Below are 19023 nucleotides of genomic sequence, written 5' to 3'. Positions count from 1 at the left end.
ACCATGCTGATCCTGAGCCCACCGCTGGAAGGAGCCCCACTCACTCACCCCTGTCCCACATGAATCCCATGCCAGAAAATGTGTGTAGTCATGTTTTGGCACATACCTAGTGATGCCCTCAGGATCCCAGTCTCAGGGTTATGCCACTGCTCTAATGATGACTAAATGACATTTTTCTCAGCATGCAGAATGTGTGGAACAGGAGTGAATAGGCAGAGTTTGTTTTATGGTGATGGTCTCTCTCACAATTTCTTTGGCGATAGCATAGACTTACCATAACTGACATGTGCAGGTAGGCATTACCTCTTTAAATGTGTATAAATAATACATGACCTCACTTGTAGATGAGAGCATCATTTAATTAGATAACTTTAGATATGTACAGCCTCCAGAGCAGAGAGGAGACACCTCTCCTTAAGTCTCCATGCATATGTTTAAATAGTTTAATCCTTTTGATTTGACTATAAAATGGGAAAACAATTTAGTCATACTAGTGAACTCCAGAGCTATGCATACTTCCAGGGCCCCATGATACATTTGTGCAATTTCAAAAATGGTACTTGGAGGTACGCATAAATATAAAGCCTCTATAGTTTTTCTCCTCCTTCATGTAGAGAATGTACTTGTTTTGGGAGTGTATGGCAGTAAAGATGCATGTCCAGGTCCAGCTGATTTTATCAAAAACATAATTTTATTTTATTTTTTTACATTATGCTCTAAATGATCCAGGACACTAGTATGCAATTTGTCCCTGTTAATTTAGTGTGCAATAATAAATGCTACTATTATTCCATTGTTTTGCTTCATATATGTATTTCCAAAGCAAAGTGAGTGAAGCCAGCTGTTAACTAAGAACACCAAGTTCTATAAGAATTCTCCTGAAGTACAGCCAATGTAAAGAACCCTTCTGTATACACTAAAATATGCTACCACTCAACATTCAGGACCTGATGTAAGAAGGCACATAAGCAAGTACTGAAATACCACTGATATTGCTGAAGTTTAAATACATGCATAAAGTAAAACACAGATTTATAAATTTCCCTGAAAAAGGGATGCTTTCCTGAATTAGGGCTTTAGTTCCATTTAGGATCAAGTTCTGTTCTTAAATTAAAGACATGCTTAATAGGAATGCAGGTCAAAATATACAGCCTAGTGCAGACCCTTTGACAGACTGTCAAGCACAACATGACTTGCATGAAATTTGGGGAGTTTCTGACAATAAATACCGTCTGGTGCAAAGAGTTAGTACCAGATGTCTGAAGCTTCCAATTCCAGCTATTAAAAGTGGAACTTACATGATTTCAATAATGCTTTTGTTTGGGGGAAAAAGCAAGAAATATCATAAACACTATGCAATAATTTTGGTTACTGTGCAGTAAATGTGCACATGTAGATACGCCCACTGTGCCCTTGGGGGAGGTAGAGTGGGAGGGGAAAAGAGCTAGAGCAGAGCACCCTGGGATACTGGAGCAATGATTGGCATAGGTAAAAATAGAAAGACATATTTCCATGGATAATGGCCAATGTGGTGCCTATCTTCAAGAGGGGAAGGAAAGAAGACCCGGGGAACTAAAAATTAACCAGTTTGACCTCAATCCCTGGAAAGATCTCGGAAAAAATTATTAAAGAATCCATTAACAACAGGCTAATGGAAGGCATCATTCTGAGAGATACCCAACACAGCTTCCTTATGGGTAAGTCATGCCTGACCAACCTCATTTCCTTGTGTGATCAGATGACATGTCACCTGGGCCGGGGTGGAGAGGCTGATGTCATTTACTTGGATTTCGAAAAAGCCTTTGACTTGGTCTCACATGATGTCTTCATGGTAAAATTAGGGAGCTGTGGCCTTAGCAACCTTACGGACCAATGGCTGGGGAACTGGCTCGATGGTTGGACCTAGAGAGTGATTGTCGATGGAACTGAGTCAGTATGGTGCATGGTGACCAGTGGCATCCTCCAGAGTTCTCGGGCCAGTACTCTTTAATATAGCCATAAACTTTCTGGATTCAGGTGTCAGAAGTGGACCGGCTAAGTTTGCAGACAACACCAAATTATGGGGAAGCGCGGTCACTCTAGAGGATAGTCTGGGGATTCAGGCTGACCTGGACAGGCTTGCAAGGTGAACAGATCAAACCTGATGACATTCAACATAGAGACATACAAGGTTCTCCACCTTGGGAGAAAGAACCCACATCATACTTATAGGCTTGGCAGTGCTACACTCACTAGCACCATGACCGAAAGAGACTTGGGGGGTCATGGCTGACCACAAGATGAAAATGAACCACCAATGCGATGCCGCAACGGGTAAAGCAAATAAAATCCTGGCTTGCATGTACCGATGCATCTCAAACAATACCCAAGATATCATCTTCCCACTTTACTCGGCCTTGGTGAGGCCGCATCTGGAGTACTGCATCCAGTTCTGGGCTCCGCACTTTAAAAAGAATTTGGAGAAGCTTGAGAGAGTCCAGAGGAGAGCCATGCACATGATCAGAGGTAAAGAGAGCAGGCCTTAGGAGGAGAGGCTGAGAGGTATAGGACTCAGCCTGGAGAAGCATAGGCTCAGGGGGGACTTGGTGGCAGCCTGTATGTACACAAAGGGTGTGCATCAGGATCTGGGGGAACGTCTGTTCACCAGGGCACCCCAAGGGAAGACAAGTTTAAATGGTCACAAACTGCTGGAAGACCATTTTAGACTGGACATGAGAAAAATCTTCTTTACCATCTGAGTCTCCAGAGTCTGGAATAGACTCCCCCAAGAAGTGGTGCAAGCACCTACTCTGGACACGTTCAAGAAGCATTTGGATGATTATCTTATTGGGATAATGTGCTGACCTGATGATCTTGCAAGTTCCCTTCCAGCCCTAATGTCTATGAAATCTAAGAATTTTTTTTAATAGCTTGGAAGCTACAAGGGACTGTTTCTGGCCTGATGAAGTGGTTAAATAGTTATCCAAGAAAGAATTAAGAATATGCTGTTAAAGATGAGGTTTAAAATAGCATCCTCTGTATGGCATCACTGCTACTCAATACTGCCTTCTACAGGAAGAATATAAAATTTTGATAACAATTACCTGTGCATTCTTTGAATTTAAACTGTACAAGCATTACTTGTTTTGGATTTCCATACTGGCTTCCATATTTGCTATCTTCTCTCTCTCTTTTTTTTAAAAAGAATGCTTTTCTCTGGTGTCATAATGTACTATGGCTGAGTACTGATATAATCCAAGCAACTCCTCCCAAGTTTCTGCCCCTGCTGCTCGCTCTAGGACTATTTGATTTCTAGAAAGCCTGATGACCCTATTCCAGAAGAAAATGTGGCATCTCCTAAGCATAGTCAACCCCATAAGTTGGACATCTGAACCCTCTGTGCAAAATTTTGCCTTTGCATCTATGAATCAGAAGGGCAAGGGCAATCAAGCTTGGCTAGATGCAGGGTGGGTATCTAAGCTATTATGGCATAGAACAAGGGTTTTCAACCTTTAAAAATAAGTGTACCCCCGGTAGCCCCCTTTTCAATGAGTGTACCCCGGGGGTGGTGGCAAGCAGTTGGACATGGAGCAGGGGGGGAGGTGGTGGCTGGAAACAGAGCAGGGGGGCTGGGGGTTGGCGCATGGCTGGATGCGGAGCAGGGGTGGTGGCAAGTGGTGGAGTGGCAGCAACGTAGCATCTGTGTGGCCCTGCTCTTGCCCCATCCCAGCCCTGCTCCTGTGAGGCAACAGTGCGGGGTGGCAGCAGTCTGTCCCCACCTGCCCCCATGTACCCCCTGGAATCTTTCAAAGTACCCCAGGGGTTGACAGCTCCTGGCATAGACTATACCAAACCTCAGCAGCCCTTCTAATGCATGAAGCACATTGTAGCATGTACATGGCTTTGGGGAGCCAGTGCTGTTACCACGGGTTCAGGTTAGAACTCCACACCATCTTTGACCCACAGTGTGTGACTAGTTGTGTTAAGTAAGCCATCATTCCAGTTTTTAAGGGAGTGCTAAGTGGGTATTGTTAACCCTCATGATGTAAATTAAATGCATTTACAGTCTTTTAAGTTTGACAGGTTAGATTTTTAAATGCAGATAAGCCCCTAGTGGGGTTTTCAAAACTACATAGGTTCTTAACTCTTACTGAAATCAATGTAGTAGGGTTGGAGTGTTGTTGAAACCCTGATGGTCCAGGAAATATGCAAGAAGCAAAGTTTGCTTGGTGATGACATAATAAAAGACATCTGTATAGTTGGGAGAGATGTTAGACAGGATTTCAGGGAAAACATGCCCCTCTTCAGGTCACCTGATATCAAGATATCAGCATTATCCTTAAATAAGTAGACAAAACCTTGAGACTCAGATTATTTTAGCTTGAAGATCAGATATAGTAAAAATTGTAAAGAAAATGTTACTGTTTATGAAAGAGAAGAAAATTATTGACAGTGTCACTGTGTCATTTTAAATGATGGAAAGGGGTCTGACAACATGATGAGGGGAAAAAGAAACATTTTGTAAAGGAATCTCAGATTTTCTAGGCTTTTAGATTAATTCAGATTAATTGAAAGGCTGCTAAAACCTGTCACATTTCTGGCTAGTTTTTCCCAATTTTTTTTACTACAAACCAAACTCCCCTTGTGGGGTCTGCTCCCTTTTGGGGTCTCTGGCATGCCAGCTGGAGGAGCTCCAGGCCACAGTCCAGAGACTGCATGCCATCAGGGACTGCAAGCAGGAGATAGACTCCTACTGCCAGGCCCTTCCCCCCCGTGAGCTGGAGGGTAGACCACGGTCTCCCTCCAGGACAAGGGAGGACTCCGGGACCTCCCATTCTGTCCAGTCAGGGGGATGGAACAAGGTGGTCAAGGGTCCTAAGGCCCGCTGCACCAAGGCCCCTGCCCCACTGGAGCTTAGCAACAGGTACGAACCTCTTGCAGCCCCAGCAGAGCCTGCTGAGTTGCAAGCTCCCGCAGGCAACACAGGCTCAACTGCAGCTACCGCCCCCGCTCTCCCCAAGACAAAACGTAAAGTGTTTGTTGTGGGAGCCTCCATCCTGAGGGGGACTGAGGGGGTAATCTGCCGCCCTGAACCCTTAGCCCAGGAAGTCTGCTGCTTCCCAGGGGCCCGCATCTGAGACATTGAGTTGAAGATCCCTAAGCTCCTCCAGCCCACAGACCACTATCCCGTGCTCCTTATTCATGTGGGCACCAATGATGTGGTTTGGAGTGCTCCCAGCTGGGTCACAAGGTGCTACAGGGATTTGGGAGTGGGGCTAAAGGTTCTGGGGACACAAGTGGTGTTCTCTTCGATCCTCCCAGTCTCGGGGTATGGGCTGAGGTGGGAGAGGAGGATCAAGGTAGTTAACCAAAGACTGTGGCGCTGGTGTCATTGGGAAGGCTTTGGCTTCCATGACCACAGCCCGCTGTTTGGTGAGAGAGGCAGTGAGGTGCCAGGAAGGGATGGCCTCCACCTCTCTCTGCTGGGGAGGAGGCTCTTCTCAGCCAGACTGGCTGACCTGCTCCACTGGGCTTTAAACTAAGCCCGCTGGGGGACGGGGGTACTACCGCCACTGCTGGCCTGCTGAGCAACCCTTGCAAACCCAGCAGGCCAAGGCACTTAAGGGAGCCCACCCCTGCCCCAGCCCTGGTACAATCTGTGGGCAAGGCAAGAGCCCCTAAGGGGACACTTGCCTGCCTGTACACAAGTGCCAGGAGCTTGGGGAATAAACAGGAGGAACTCGTCCTCCTGCTTAACACAAATAATTATGACGTCATAGGGATAGTGGAGACCTGGTGGGACTTTACCCATGACTGGACCATGGGTATAGGTGGCGATACCCTGTACAGGAGAGATTGAGTAGATAAAAGGGGGCGGGCATGTAGCTCTCTATGTTGAGGAAAGCTATGCGTCCCTGCAAGCTGATGTTGGTGAACAGGGTGGACAACTGGAGACCCTCTGGGTTAAAATCCATGGGGAACATGCCACAGGGGACACAATGGTGGGAGTCTACTACAGACCTCCCACCCAAAGTCAAGAGCTTGACCAGAAGTTCGCCCGGGAACTGGCTGAGGCCGCATGCTCCAGGACCATGGTTGTCATGGGTGACTTCAACTACCCAGATATCTCATGGGAGGATCACTTAGCAAAATCTGAGCGGTCGCAAAGCTTCCTATCATGCGCGGATGACCTCTACCTGACTCAAGAAGTCTACGGGCCAACGAGAGGTAAAGCGCTGCTTGACCTGGTACTGGCTACTGGGGATGACCTAATCAGTGACCTAGTGACTGATGGGAAGCTGGGTGACAGCGACCACAAGCTGATCACCTTCACCATCCACCATAAAGCTGGCAAGTCAGTCAGCAACACTTTCCTTGACTTCAGGAAAGCCGACTTTGACAAGCTCAGGAGGCTTGTCAGTGAGGCCCTAAGGGACCACTACCCCAGCGGGAGGGGAGTTCAAGAAGAGTGGTTGCTCCTCAAGGGAGCGATCCTCAATGCACAAGCTAATTCTATTCTATCTCAGAGGAAAGGCAGCAAGAGGGCACAGCAGCCCCCCTGGCTCCCCAGGGATCTAGCAGACCTCCTGAAGCTAAAAAGAAAGGCCTGCAAAGGATGGAGAATGGTATTCACCTCCAAGGAGGAATATTCTGCATTGGTCCAGTCCTGCAGGGAGCAAACCAGGAAAGCCAAGGCTGCAACTGAACTCCAACTAGCTTCGAGTATCAAGGACAATAAAAAGTCCTTTTTCAGAGTGCCAGAGGAAAAGCAAGGGCAACATTGCACCCCTGCTAAACCACATGTGAGAACTGACAAGTGACGCCCAGGAAAAAGCCAACCTATTAAATGGGTACTTTGCATCGGTCTTTCATCAGTCCCATGGGACGCCCATGCCCACTATGGGACAGGGAGATCCGGGTGAGGGAGATCCCCTGCCCTCCATCAATGCTGACCTCATGAAGGAACACCTTGAGAAGCTGAATACCTTCAAGTCAGCTGGCCCTGACAATCTACACCCCAGGGTACTCAAAGAGCTGGCGAGCATCATAGCCCAGCCTCTGGCACAGATCTTTGAGAACTCCTGGCGCTCTGGTGTAGTGCCTGAAGACTGGAAGAAGGCCAATGTGGTGCCTATCTTCAAGAAAGGGAGGAAAGTGGATCCGGCAAAATATAGGCCCATCAGCCTGACCTCTATCCCGGAGAAGGTCTTAGAAAAGTTTATTAAAGAGGCCATCCTTAATGGGCTGGCCAACACCAACATCCTGAGGGGTAGCTAGCACAGGTTTGTTGCGGGTAGGTTTTGCTTGACCAGTCTCATTTCCTTTTACGACCAAGTGACCTATCACCTGGACAAGGGAGAAGAGATTGATGTCATATATCTTGACTTCAAAAAAGACTTTGATCTGGTATCCCATGATCACCTTTTGATGAAACTGGCCAATTGTGGCCTGGGGTCCACCACAATCCGCTGGCTGGGAAATTGGCTCCATGGTCAGACCCAGAGGGTGGTAACTGACGGAAGTCAATCGTCATGGTGCCCTGTGACCAGTGGGGTCCCCCAAGGCTCTGTCCTTGGACCCATATTGTTCAACTTCTTCATTAATGATGTGGACATTGGAGTCAGAAGTGGACTGGCCAAGTTCACCAATGACACCAAACCTTGGGGCAAAGTATCCAGACCTTAAAACAGGAGGGCGATCCGGGCTGACCTGGACAGGCTGAGCAAATGGGTGGATGAGAACGTGATGGTGTTTAACACTGAAAAATGCAAGGTTCTCCACCTTGGGAGGAAAAACCTGCAGAATCCTCATAGGCTCAGCAGTGCTACACTGGCTAGCACTACGGAAGAAAGAGACTTGGGGGTCATCATTGACCAGAAGATGAACATGAGCCTTCAATGCGATGCTGCGGCTAGTAAAACGACCAAAACGCTGGCTTGCATCCATAGATGCTTCTCAAGCAAATCCCAGGATGTCATTCTCCCCTTGTACTCAGCCTTGGTGAGGCCGCAGCTGGAGTACTGCATTCGGTTTTGGGCCCCACAATTCAAAAAGGATGTGGAGAAGCTTGAGAGAGTCCAGAGGAGAGCCACACGCATGATCAGGGGTCAGGAAAACAGACCTTACGACGACAGGCTGAGAGCTATGGGGCTCTTTAGCCTGGAAAAGCGCAGGCTCAGGGGTGATCTGGTGGCCACCAATAAGTTCATCAGGGGTGACCACCAGTATCTGGGGGAAAGTTTGTTCACCAGGGTGCCCCAAGGGATGACGAGCTTGAACGGTTAAAAACTATTGCAAGACTGTTTCAGGCTGGACATAAGGATGAATTTCTTTACTGTCTGAGGCCCCAAGGTCTGGAATAGCCTGCCATCGAAGGTGGTTCAAGCACCTACATTGAACACCTTCAAGAAAAAATTGGATGCTTATCTTGCTGGGATCCTATGACCCCAGTTGACTCCCTGTCCTTCGGGTGGGGGGGCTGGACTCGATGATCTTCTGAGGTTCCTTCCAGCCCTAATGTGTATGAAATCTATGAAATCTTATTAGCAGAACCATCCCTTGGGGCGGCAAATCGGGGTGACTGCCTCAGGGCTTGCACTTTGGAGGCCCTGAAGACAGTGCTGTACAGGCCTTTGTGCTCCACCCTGCCCTCGCACAGGCCCTGCACACCCCTAGGGTCAGCTCTGCTTATTAGCACATATCTCAAGTTGTTGGGTAGTACTTTGTAAAACTGTTTTTAAAAATCTTATGTTTTGAATTTCCCAAGAGTTTTATGTTTAAAATTCTGTTGAACTAGATCCATGGTTCTCAACCAGGGTGCTGAAAAACCCTCTCTGGGTGGCCATGACACAGGCAGCTGATGCTGGCAGCAGCCATGTGAAGCTGCTCTGTGCACAGGGCTGAAGCATGCGTGCATTCTTACTGTGTTAGGAATCTCAGATAATTATAAAACATGTAGGATTGCTAGCTTGGGCTGTAGCCCTTCCCAGTCTGGTCCCCCACCCACTCCCATGCTCCTTGTGGAAAAAGAGACACATAAGTAGAGCTGTCTTGTGTGCCTCTTTCTAGCAAGAGTTGGGGGTGGAACGCAGACTGGGAAGTTTGAGAGCCTGAAGCAGCTCTCCTGTCTGGTTTAGGGCTGTCAGAGAACCCTACCACAGCAGGAGCACATGCATGTGCCACAGCCTTTCCTGGGCTGGCTGTGCAGCAGCCACCTGGAGGCAGCATCACCCAGTTGAGAAGAATTAAGGTAAGTTGAGGCAGCACCAAGAGTGATTCTCAACCAGGGTTGATGCCACATTAACAAAAGTGGGAAAGAGGTGCCTTGACTCTGAAAAGCATGAGAACCACTGAGCAAGATGATGTATCAAATCCTCAGCTGTTGTGAATGGGCGCAGCTGCATTGAAGTTCTGCTCATTTACATCTGAGAATCTGTCCCAATCACCTTGTGTCTTCTTAGTATAACGCACTGTCAGTTAAGTTCACTGAGGACTTTCCCTGGGGTCTGAAGTAGAAGATCAGCCCCTAACATTTGTTTTCTCCTGTGTAAAATATTTTAACTGAGTCTGTAGAAACAAACATCAGATGTATGCCACTATTGCTGGGAGGGGTGGTGGGGGAAGGAGCATGGGGAACAAGCATGAAACAAAACTTAGACCTTGTTCCTCCATAAAAGAAAATAGAGTTCTTTGCAAATAAACTTAAAAAATACAGATGCTTAAATGCTTACGTGATTTTTTGTTTTCTTGGTTATGCAGTTGCCTTGGGGCCTGAACTTCTGGGAAACACGTTGGCCTGTTAAAGGACATGATTCAGACTGTCCCAGATCCAGCAGCTCATATCAAGGTAAATTTCCTGTTGATTGTTCATCTTCAGATGTTCAGGAAGTTAAAATGTTAAGAATTATATATGTCTCCTACTGGTCTATTGTATGCCTCTAAATTCTATCAATTTAGTGGATTATCTCTCTCATTCCTTATATGTGGTCAAATATTTCACAAGATGCAATTTTTTCACAGTATGCCATTTCTTTCTTTTGCTTTTGTTTCAAAGTCTGAAATATGATTTCAGTTGGTTAAAGTAACATAGAATGCTTTGAGGATAACTGTATGGATTACAGGGCTCTGATTTTTCATTTAAAATTTGTGATGCTTGATAGACTAATCCACCTGGAGGTTACAAATCTCATACAGCCCAGATCCCTAGCTATTGAAATGGCAAAATTTTCATTGACTTTAATTGGAAAAGAAAAATGTAAAAAAACAACCCCACCCAATTCCCTCCCCCCCCCCCAAAAAAAAAAAATTCAACAGTTTTTGGTTGTATATAAATAATGGAGATTTTTGCCACTAACTTCAGTAGAACTAGGATTGGGTTCTGTATGTGGGTTGCCTAGCTTGCTGGTTTCTGCAGATGGATTTTGCTCTCTGAGGAGCTTAAAATAACGTCTGCAAGCAACAAAACAAGCAAACAAATAAACAAAACCAAGGCTTTCTGCATTGTTCCAGACACTAGGAGGTCTTTGGCTTTGGCCCCAGCATGGTAGCTTGGCCCTTCCTTGTAGGAAGTTGTTCTGGTTGTTTGCTCCTCCTCTGCTTACTCTTCTGGGACTGTGTCATAGTTCCTAGGGGGACACTCCCTGCTTATCCAAAATATCCTGTGGCTGGGTTTTCTCAGCAGGCCAGGCTGTTCCCATTTAAAAGGATGGATCTTCCTGTTACAGGCCCAAACTGCAGCACTGTTTTGCTACATCTTGAAACCTGTAGTATTTTTTACCTTCACTATTTATGTCATATTAAACTCAAAATATTTTTTTATCCTTCAGATATTATTTATATAATTAAACTTATAAATGCAGCCTCATGCTGTAGTAATAATGCTAAAGTTTTGGAAATAGCATAGACATCATAGAACACCACCTGAGCCCAACAAGCTAACTTTGGTTGATGAGATACTGTATTTCTGCCTATCTGTTGTATCATTGTAAAGGCTATGTTTGGAAAGAGTTGCACAGAATCATAGACCAGAAGGGCTGAAAAGGACCTACACAGGTCATCTAGTCCTGAGGCAGGATCATCCCTGTCCAAACCATCCCATACAATCCATAATCTCAACTCTACTTAAGACTATCAACCCGCATACAACACAGACCAAACACTTTAACGTGCCATAGGTAAAGCAGGGGAACTGTGGCAGCCAATGTCCTGCTTCTATGAAATATTGTCAATATATGATCAAGGGATCCTGGGTAGAGGGCCATGCCCCATGCGCATTACAGAGGAAAAGAAACCCCACCACAGTCCCTACCAATCTAACCCTGGAGTACAATTTCTTCCTGACCCCAAATATGGCAGCAAGTCTTACCCTGAGCAAAGGGGCAAGATCCTCTAGCCAGGAACCTCTGGTTTTGGTCCCAGCAGAAGCACTGGCACACCCCAGTCCCAATCCCCAGCCTTTGCTGCAGCCAACACCTAATGCCTCTGAGGAAGGCTTTAAAACACTCTGGCATATGTAACAGAAAAGGGGGCGGGGAGGTTGGCAACCATCAGGGCCCAGAAGCATGGGAAATACCCATTGTAGAACATAGGCTCTAGATCATCCCTGACCAGTGGCTGCCCAACCTCTTCTTGAACACCACCAGTGAAGGAGAGTCAACAACTTCCCTTGGCGATCTGTTCCTTTGCCTCTCTGTTCTAACAGTGAAGAAGCTTTTCCTGATTTCTAAATTAAACGTACTTTGCTGCAACTTCAAGCCATTAATCCACATCCTCTTCTCTACAGCAAGAGAGAAAAGGTGCTTTCCCTCTTTGTTATGGCAGCCCTTCAGATATTTGATGACTGCTATCATGACCCCTCTTAAGCACCTTTTCTGCAAGCTGAACATGCCTAGCTCCTTCAGCCTCTCCTCATATGACTTGCTTTCCAAGCCCTTTATTGTCTTTCTTGCCTGCCTCTGGACCCTCTCTAACTTCTCCATGTCCTTTTTAAAATGTGGGGCCCAGAACTGCACAGAGTACTCCAGAGAAGGCCTAACGAGTGCTGAGTAGTGAAGTCACACACTTTGTCTTGCAGCTAATGCTTTTACTGATGCATCCCAAAACTGCATTCACTTTTTGTGCAGATGCATCATACTGCAGACTCATTGAATCTATGATCTACCAAGACTCCCAGGTCCTTTCCGTAGTGCTGCCACCCAGCCAGGTGTCACCTACTTTATATTTATGTTTTTAATTATTTCTGCAAAGGCGTATCACCTTGCATTTGTCCACATTGAACTTCATCCTGTTAGCTCTACCCCAACTTTCTAATCTGTCAAGATCCATCTGAATTGGGCTCACATCCTCCATATTCACAATCCTTTCCAGTTTCATGTTGTCTGCAAACTTGCTCAAGCTTTCTATGCCAGTGTCCAAATTAATGAACACATTGAATACCACTGGCCCCATGAGAGACTCCCCTGGGGCTCCACTCAAAACCTCCTGCCATTTTGACATGGACCCATTAATAATTACCCTTTGCTTACAGCTATTGAGCCAGTTATTTATCCACCTTGTAGTAGTTTTATCAAGACCACATTTCTCTAATTTATTTATGAGAAGGTCATGCAGGACCTTGTCAAAAGCCTTGCTGAAGTCCAGATACGCTATACCACAACATACCCTTCATCCAGTCAAAGTAGTTAATTTGTCAAAGAAGGAGATCAAGTTTGTTTGATATGATTTTTTTTTCATAAATCCATGCTAGCTGCTTGTAATAAGTCTTTCCTCTTCCACATGATTGCAAATGACCTTCCTTAGGATATGCTCCAGTAACTTTCCAAGTATTCAGTTGAGGCTAACAGGTCTGTAGTTCCCCATGTCCTCCTTCTTGCCTTTTTTTAAAGAGGGGCACTCTGTTGGCCCTTTTCCAGTCCTCTGGTAGCTGGACTGTCTTCCACGACTTCATGAAAATCATTGCCAAGGGCTCTGAGATCTCCTTTGACATGTCCTTCAGTACCCTGAGAAGAAGTTCATCTGGCTCTGCTGACTTGAATTCATTCAGACCCAACAAAAATTCCCTGACTGTCTCTTTTGTTATCTCCTCCCTCAGTTTGCATAGCTAGCTGGGAAATGACAGATTCCAGATTACCTCCTAAAGAGCACGACTGCAACAATCCTATTCCAGGAACTAAATTTCTCTGCACAAGTGTCAAAAGCAGGGAAAAATACTGATATTTATTTATCACAAACATTTCAGTTATTGTTATTGTATCTCTTGCCTTCTAAAGATACACTTGATAAATGCTTTTGCAGCAGCAGCAGAAATAGATCAGTTATGCAGTTGGGTACTGAGAAGTTTTTAAGTGAAATGTGATGTTTCTTTTGATATCCACTTCCAAGTATTGAACATATCTAGGTTTTATTTGCATCAGATGCATTTTTAAATGTTATTTCTTACACTGTTTCAGCTGATGTCCTCCTGGTTGCTTCTTTGAATATCTATAATTTTGCTAGCTCTTTATATAAATTTACCATTTAAACCATTTCATTTTTTATGGATTTCTTTCTCAATAAAGTGTTTGAAACTAATCAGCAGCTTATTGAGGAATGATTGCATTTGTATAAATAACAATTTTTACTTTTTCCTATTAGAAAGTCTTAACTCAGTGAATCTTCTCACCTAATAAATGCAAGTCTCTTGAAATGTGCTCGAATATTGCAGTGACCCCAGAGCAGACAGACAGTGTGGCAAAAGTGCTTTTCACCATTCTTTTTGTTCAAATGTTTTTGTGGAATATAAGCACTAAAATACTTAGTTCATAATAATTTGAAATCAAAATAGTAACCAATTCAAATCTTTTTAAGGCATCTAATACCTTTTCATGAAGTCTCAGTAATTTCAGAGCCAAAAATAACATAAAAGAACTGATTTTCATGTATTTTGCCAAAAATTACATCAGAAGAAGCTTTCACACGGAGAATTGAATTTCAATATGGGGAGGCTGTGTATACGTGTGTGACTTTTGTGGTGAGACTAATAATGAAATTTTCTGACAGGCTGGCATTTGCAACCACCCATATTCTTCTCTGTGCATGGAAAATACACAAACTTATGTCCTGCATCTTCCAGGAACAGCTTCTAGGAGTTTGATAAACTAGATTTGAAGCAGGCCTCAGAAGTGCACTTGCTGTGGACAAGTAATACTTCTGTGATTTTATGTCCACAGAGCACCGCTGAGCAAGCAACCAGTCTGGTAACAAGGAAGATGAAAGGCAGCTTAAAGGAATCTGTTTGCAGCAGTAAAACATGCAAAAGTTAGTTATAAACATGGACAAGAAGTTTATCCCATCCATTTTCTTAACATGTTTGGGATATCAGTACTAGCTAAGTAAACTTTTATTCTTCCACATTAATTATGGAATTCATTTAAGTATAAACATATTCCTAGAACAAAGTAGTAAATGCTTCTTTGCATACAACTGTAAAAATTGACTAAGGCTAAATAATTACGAATAAACTGTGAGGAATAATCTTAGATCATCTGAGAACTGGACTACCATATTTTCTAGTATGTAACTTGTACCTGTATATAAGACACCCTAAGACACTCCCCCCGGGCAGAGTAAAATTTTGTAGAAAAAGTTTTTATATAAACCTGATTTAATTTTGGTCAACTTTTATTACAATCATTTTTGCAGTCATATTTTATATAGTCTTATATATTTTGAAACCTGTTTAGATTGCAATATATCTTACAGTTGTCTGTGGTTAGTTTTACCTGTAATGTTGTAGTGCTTGTTTATTTATAGTTCTTCATTAAATCCACAAAAAGATAGCTTCACTTTTACAAACACTGAAGCCATAGAAGTCTTCCTCTTCAGAACTGTAGCTCTTATTTTCACTTACTACATATAGAATGTCATCTTCACTGTCATCAGGCACATTGCTGACTCTATTTCTTCAATAACTTAACAAGAGCTTCTCATTTGACTTGATCCCAAGAAGTTTCTACCTGCTCACAAGTATGTGTACTGGTAGGCCTTTTTAGCCTTCCTGAAGCTGTGTGGTCCTGATGTTCAGTGTCCATCACCCACTCATTCCAGTGTTCCTTCATAAAGGTTCTTTCATAAAACAGCACTGGCCTTGCCCCCTCCCAGCCCTGCTCCCTGGAGGCAGCGGCAGCACAGGGTGCTGGCCAAGGGGGTGGAGGGGATGGCAAGGCAAGCTTCCCTCTTCCCCCCCACTCCTTGGAGGGAGTGGTGGCATGATGGGGGGGAACAGGGTCCAACCCACTGTGGCAGGGAGGGCGTGGGAGGGGAATGGGGTCGGGCCTGCCATGCGGGGGGTGGGAACAGGGTCTTGTCCGCTGAGGTGGGGGCAGGGTTGGGCTCACTGCAGTGGGGGGGAGTGGGCCTGGACCTGAACCACTGGTGGGGAATGGAGTCAGGCCCAAAGTGACTGGAGGGGAGCGGGAGCGAAAACAGGGTCGAACCCAAAGTGGCGGGGAGGGGTGGGGCTGGACGAGGACGGGGGGGAGCAGGGGTGCAGGGCCGGAGGCTGGGCTCTGTCCCCGCCAGCCCCCCCTGTCATTTTTGATGGGCAATTTGCTAGTATATATATAGTGATGTTTCATTTTAGTTGGGGATTTAGGGGGTTTAATCAGGGAATTAGCAATTTTTAAACAGAGAAAAACAGGATCCCTGATAAGATGCTCTTTATATTAAGTTCACCTTTCTCGGGAGGCAAAACAGTTTCTCATACTCTAGAAAATATGGTAACCAGCCTGGTAGGCCTTTTCTAAGCACTACTTTTTTCCATAATTTAAGAGGGACACAGTAATTTTATTTTATTTTACTTATTATTCATGTAGTTTTGTTTAGTTATGATTGGTCAGGTCAGTCACATAATGTTATTTCTTTTATGTTGTTGAGTGAATGGACATGTACTTTTGGAGAGGAAGCTAGTTTCTTCGAGTTTAAAATTGCAAATTTGAAGCTAACTTTCCAGGAACATCTGTGCTTTTAAAATTCAAGCACTTGAATATTTGTAGAAAATAGACTCAAAACGAAAGGAGGAAAGAAAGTATGATCAATGTAAATATTTATAGACATTTTTGTGCAATACCAATGGCAATTTTTTCATGATGTGAAATGTTATATTAGAAACGTAGGGGGAAAAAAATCCTGCTAGCGACAAAAGGAAAAACTAACTATTCTCACTGTCATGTCATTATACTTTAGAATGAGAAATGGGGAAGAGTGCCTTATTTTAAAAAAATAAAAGTCCTTCACATTTAGGAGTGGTTTAATTCTGAATCTAGACTGAGAGGCCACATCTAGACCCATCTGCAGCATCACACACTGCACATGCAGGTGATCCCTGTGCTGCTATCTTTCAGTGTGGGTTAGGTTTGTTTTTTTTTACCCCAGGATATTCCATGCCAAAAAAAGTGGGGTGTTGTACATGGGGATAGCACATGCTGCCCCAATCTGGAACCTGACCAGCCAGAGCCCTGCTCTGGGTGCCGGCCGGGCTCCCAGGTGAAGGACCGCTGTGGCTGCAGCTCCCAGAGGCCCTAGGAACCCAGGTAAGGCTGCTGGGGCCAGCACAGTTGCTGGCCCCAGTCTTCCTTACCTCACCCAGGGTAATCTGCCACAGCATGCATGGCACAGTCATTCCCCTGGGACAAGTAGCAGCGGCACACAAGGTGTGCCGCTGCTACTTGTCTCTGGGGAAACAAACAGCCATATTTGTCTGGACACAGATGTTGTGGCTTTATCTTTGTGAACATCAAAGCTTAAAATTCTGCTTTCTGTTTGAAGTGTTTATAACTCTCATTTCTTTTAAAATTACTTGTTTACTTATTGGTTCTGGATGTGTGCTTTCATCACCACATCATAACTTTGGGGAGCTATGGTGGTATGGGTGCTAAGACACACAGTTAACAGCCCAGAAGTTGCAAGTTTGAGGCCATAGCAGAAGCCCTCATGGCATGTCCCTGTCAGATTCTATCGAATCTGTAAATTCTGCTAAATACGTCATCACAAGGACATGAAAAGGGAAAGGATCACAATTTTGTGTTTACATTTAAAATCATTTGACATGAATGAAAATGGAAGGCTAATTTTAGAAGAACAATATTACATGCAGTTGTTTAGTCCTAGTATACAAAACGCAAAATGAAAGACTGGCATGGAAATTTTGGCTTTATCCAGCAAACAATTACATACGTGTTTAAACTTCATCCATATGAATCATTTTGTTAAGTAAATGGGATTACTTGCATCTGCAGAGCTGAGCATGCGCGTGGCTGACTGTAGGATTAGGGCCCAAGTTTCAACAGAGTTGTTACTGGCAGAGAGTAATGCACAAACTAGCAACATGAGACTAGTATCAAGCATAACTGTAAAAAATAAAGATGTTTATTTGATTTAAAATACAGCCAAGAAATTCTTTTTCAGACAGCAAACTTGGATTAAGACAAAAAAAATCCACTTTGGCCAGTCTTTTGGAGAAGCTTTTTGGTTGTTGTTGAAAGTGCTGCTATAGAAAGTGTTACTGTCTGTGGCATGGCTTGAGTTCCCTCACTCTTCCAAACTAGTTCTGCTGTATGAGGATTATATGCCAACTATGAAGCAGATTGAATGCTGGGAAGAAGACAATGATGAGGATTTCAATTGTCTCTGTATGTGCCTAAGTTTAGTTGCTGTGTTACCTAACTTTTGAGCACCTACCTTAGGAGAGAGACTTGAAATGACTGGGTCAGTGCCTAGCATTCTCATAAAGTCAATGGTGAACATCAGAACCACCTAAGCGGGATTCAGGTGTCTAGTTGTTTTCCATAGAGAAGGGGAGTGGTATGTGCCTCTAAAGGGCCATTCATAAAACTTGGAAATACTTAGAGGTTGTCAATGGGAATGACTTTTGCAAATTCCCACCATTCTCAAACTATCCCTTAACTGTTCCCATTTCCTTGCAATTCACAACACATAGCAATTCTGTGATAGACTTGTGCTGCATTTCTGAGGACAGGTAAGTTCATGACACATGAGTCCATTTGACCAGCAGTTACAGCATTTGTCCAGGACATGGGCGACCCAAATCTTAGTCCCCTTTCATCCTTAAGGGAATTACTGTATTTATTCAATAAAAGATGAGGTGTCCCCCGCTCCAATCAGCATGGGGAAAACAGCCCCTCATCTTATATTTGCATATAAGAAAACCTCACTAAATACATTGCCTATCATTATATTGCTGCCAGAAGCAGCACGTACTCAGTAATGGAAACCAACTCTTAAGCTGATTGAATGCAGCCCACACTGAGCATGCCTGTAAAACACATGGCCCATATTGGACAAACATAACTGATGCAAACCTTTTTTTTTCTTTTGGTAATTAAAAAAAGACAGGCAGGTGTTCCTTCCCCAGAGAACTGGCACTGGGCTTAGAGGTACTGCAATATCAGACCGGTACCAGGAGGGCCAGAGCCAGACCCGACACCCTCCCTTGATGACAAAAACCAAGATGCTGCTAGGAAACTTTCTTTTTTTGGGGGGTGGCGTGGTCCTTAAAAAAACCTGGCAGTTGTTCTCCCAGGAGAGAATGAGCACCAGGCCCAGAGATACTGTAATACCAGGCTGGCACAAAGAGACCCTGGAAGACTAGGTTACTTCAGCCCACTTGAATAAGATACAGTTCCCACTGTGCTCAGTCCCACTCAGTGCTGACTTTTTTCTACTCATAGTGAACCACTACACTGAATACATTTCAACTTCCTCTTCAGTTTCACATCTTGGTTTGTGTCTATAGCTTTAAAAAATCAGTTTTCTTTTAAATTTTCTCACCCAACCATATTCTTCCAGCATTCCAGCAAATCAACTAACAGAACATGATACTTGTCAGCAGACATTATTAGTTCAGACAGAAGAAAATATACTTTAAGTTGTTATATGCTAATAAAGCACAAAATAAACAAACTGCAGCAACAGAAAAAAAATATATAATTAAATGTTAGTCTAAGATTGATTTTTAAATTGCTAATAAGTTTAATCAAAACAAAAATA

General features: G+C 44.2%; 1 protein-coding gene across 3 annotated transcripts in view; it reads left to right on the top strand.

Moving 5' to 3' along the window:
- ERG (ETS transcription factor ERG) overlaps positions 1–19023 on the top strand; it is a 239783-nt gene that overhangs the window by 64660 nt on the left and 156100 nt on the right. For all 3 annotated transcript variants that reach the window (XM_006269410.4, XM_059720744.1, XM_059720743.1), the window contains exon 2: positions 9739–9826. In XM_006269410.4, coding sequence (XP_006269472.1) covers positions 9788–9826 — 39 coding nt within the window. In that variant the 5' untranslated portion in view covers positions 9739–9787. The remainder of the gene's footprint in view (positions 1–9738; positions 9827–19023) is intronic.

The sequence above is a fragment of the Alligator mississippiensis genome, chromosome 1 (genome assembly GCF_030867095.1).
Source record: "Alligator mississippiensis isolate rAllMis1 chromosome 1, rAllMis1, whole genome shotgun sequence".
Lineage (NCBI taxonomy): Eukaryota > Metazoa > Chordata > Crocodylia > Alligatoridae > Alligator > Alligator mississippiensis.
This window is presented reverse-complemented; position numbering and strand designations above follow the sequence as displayed.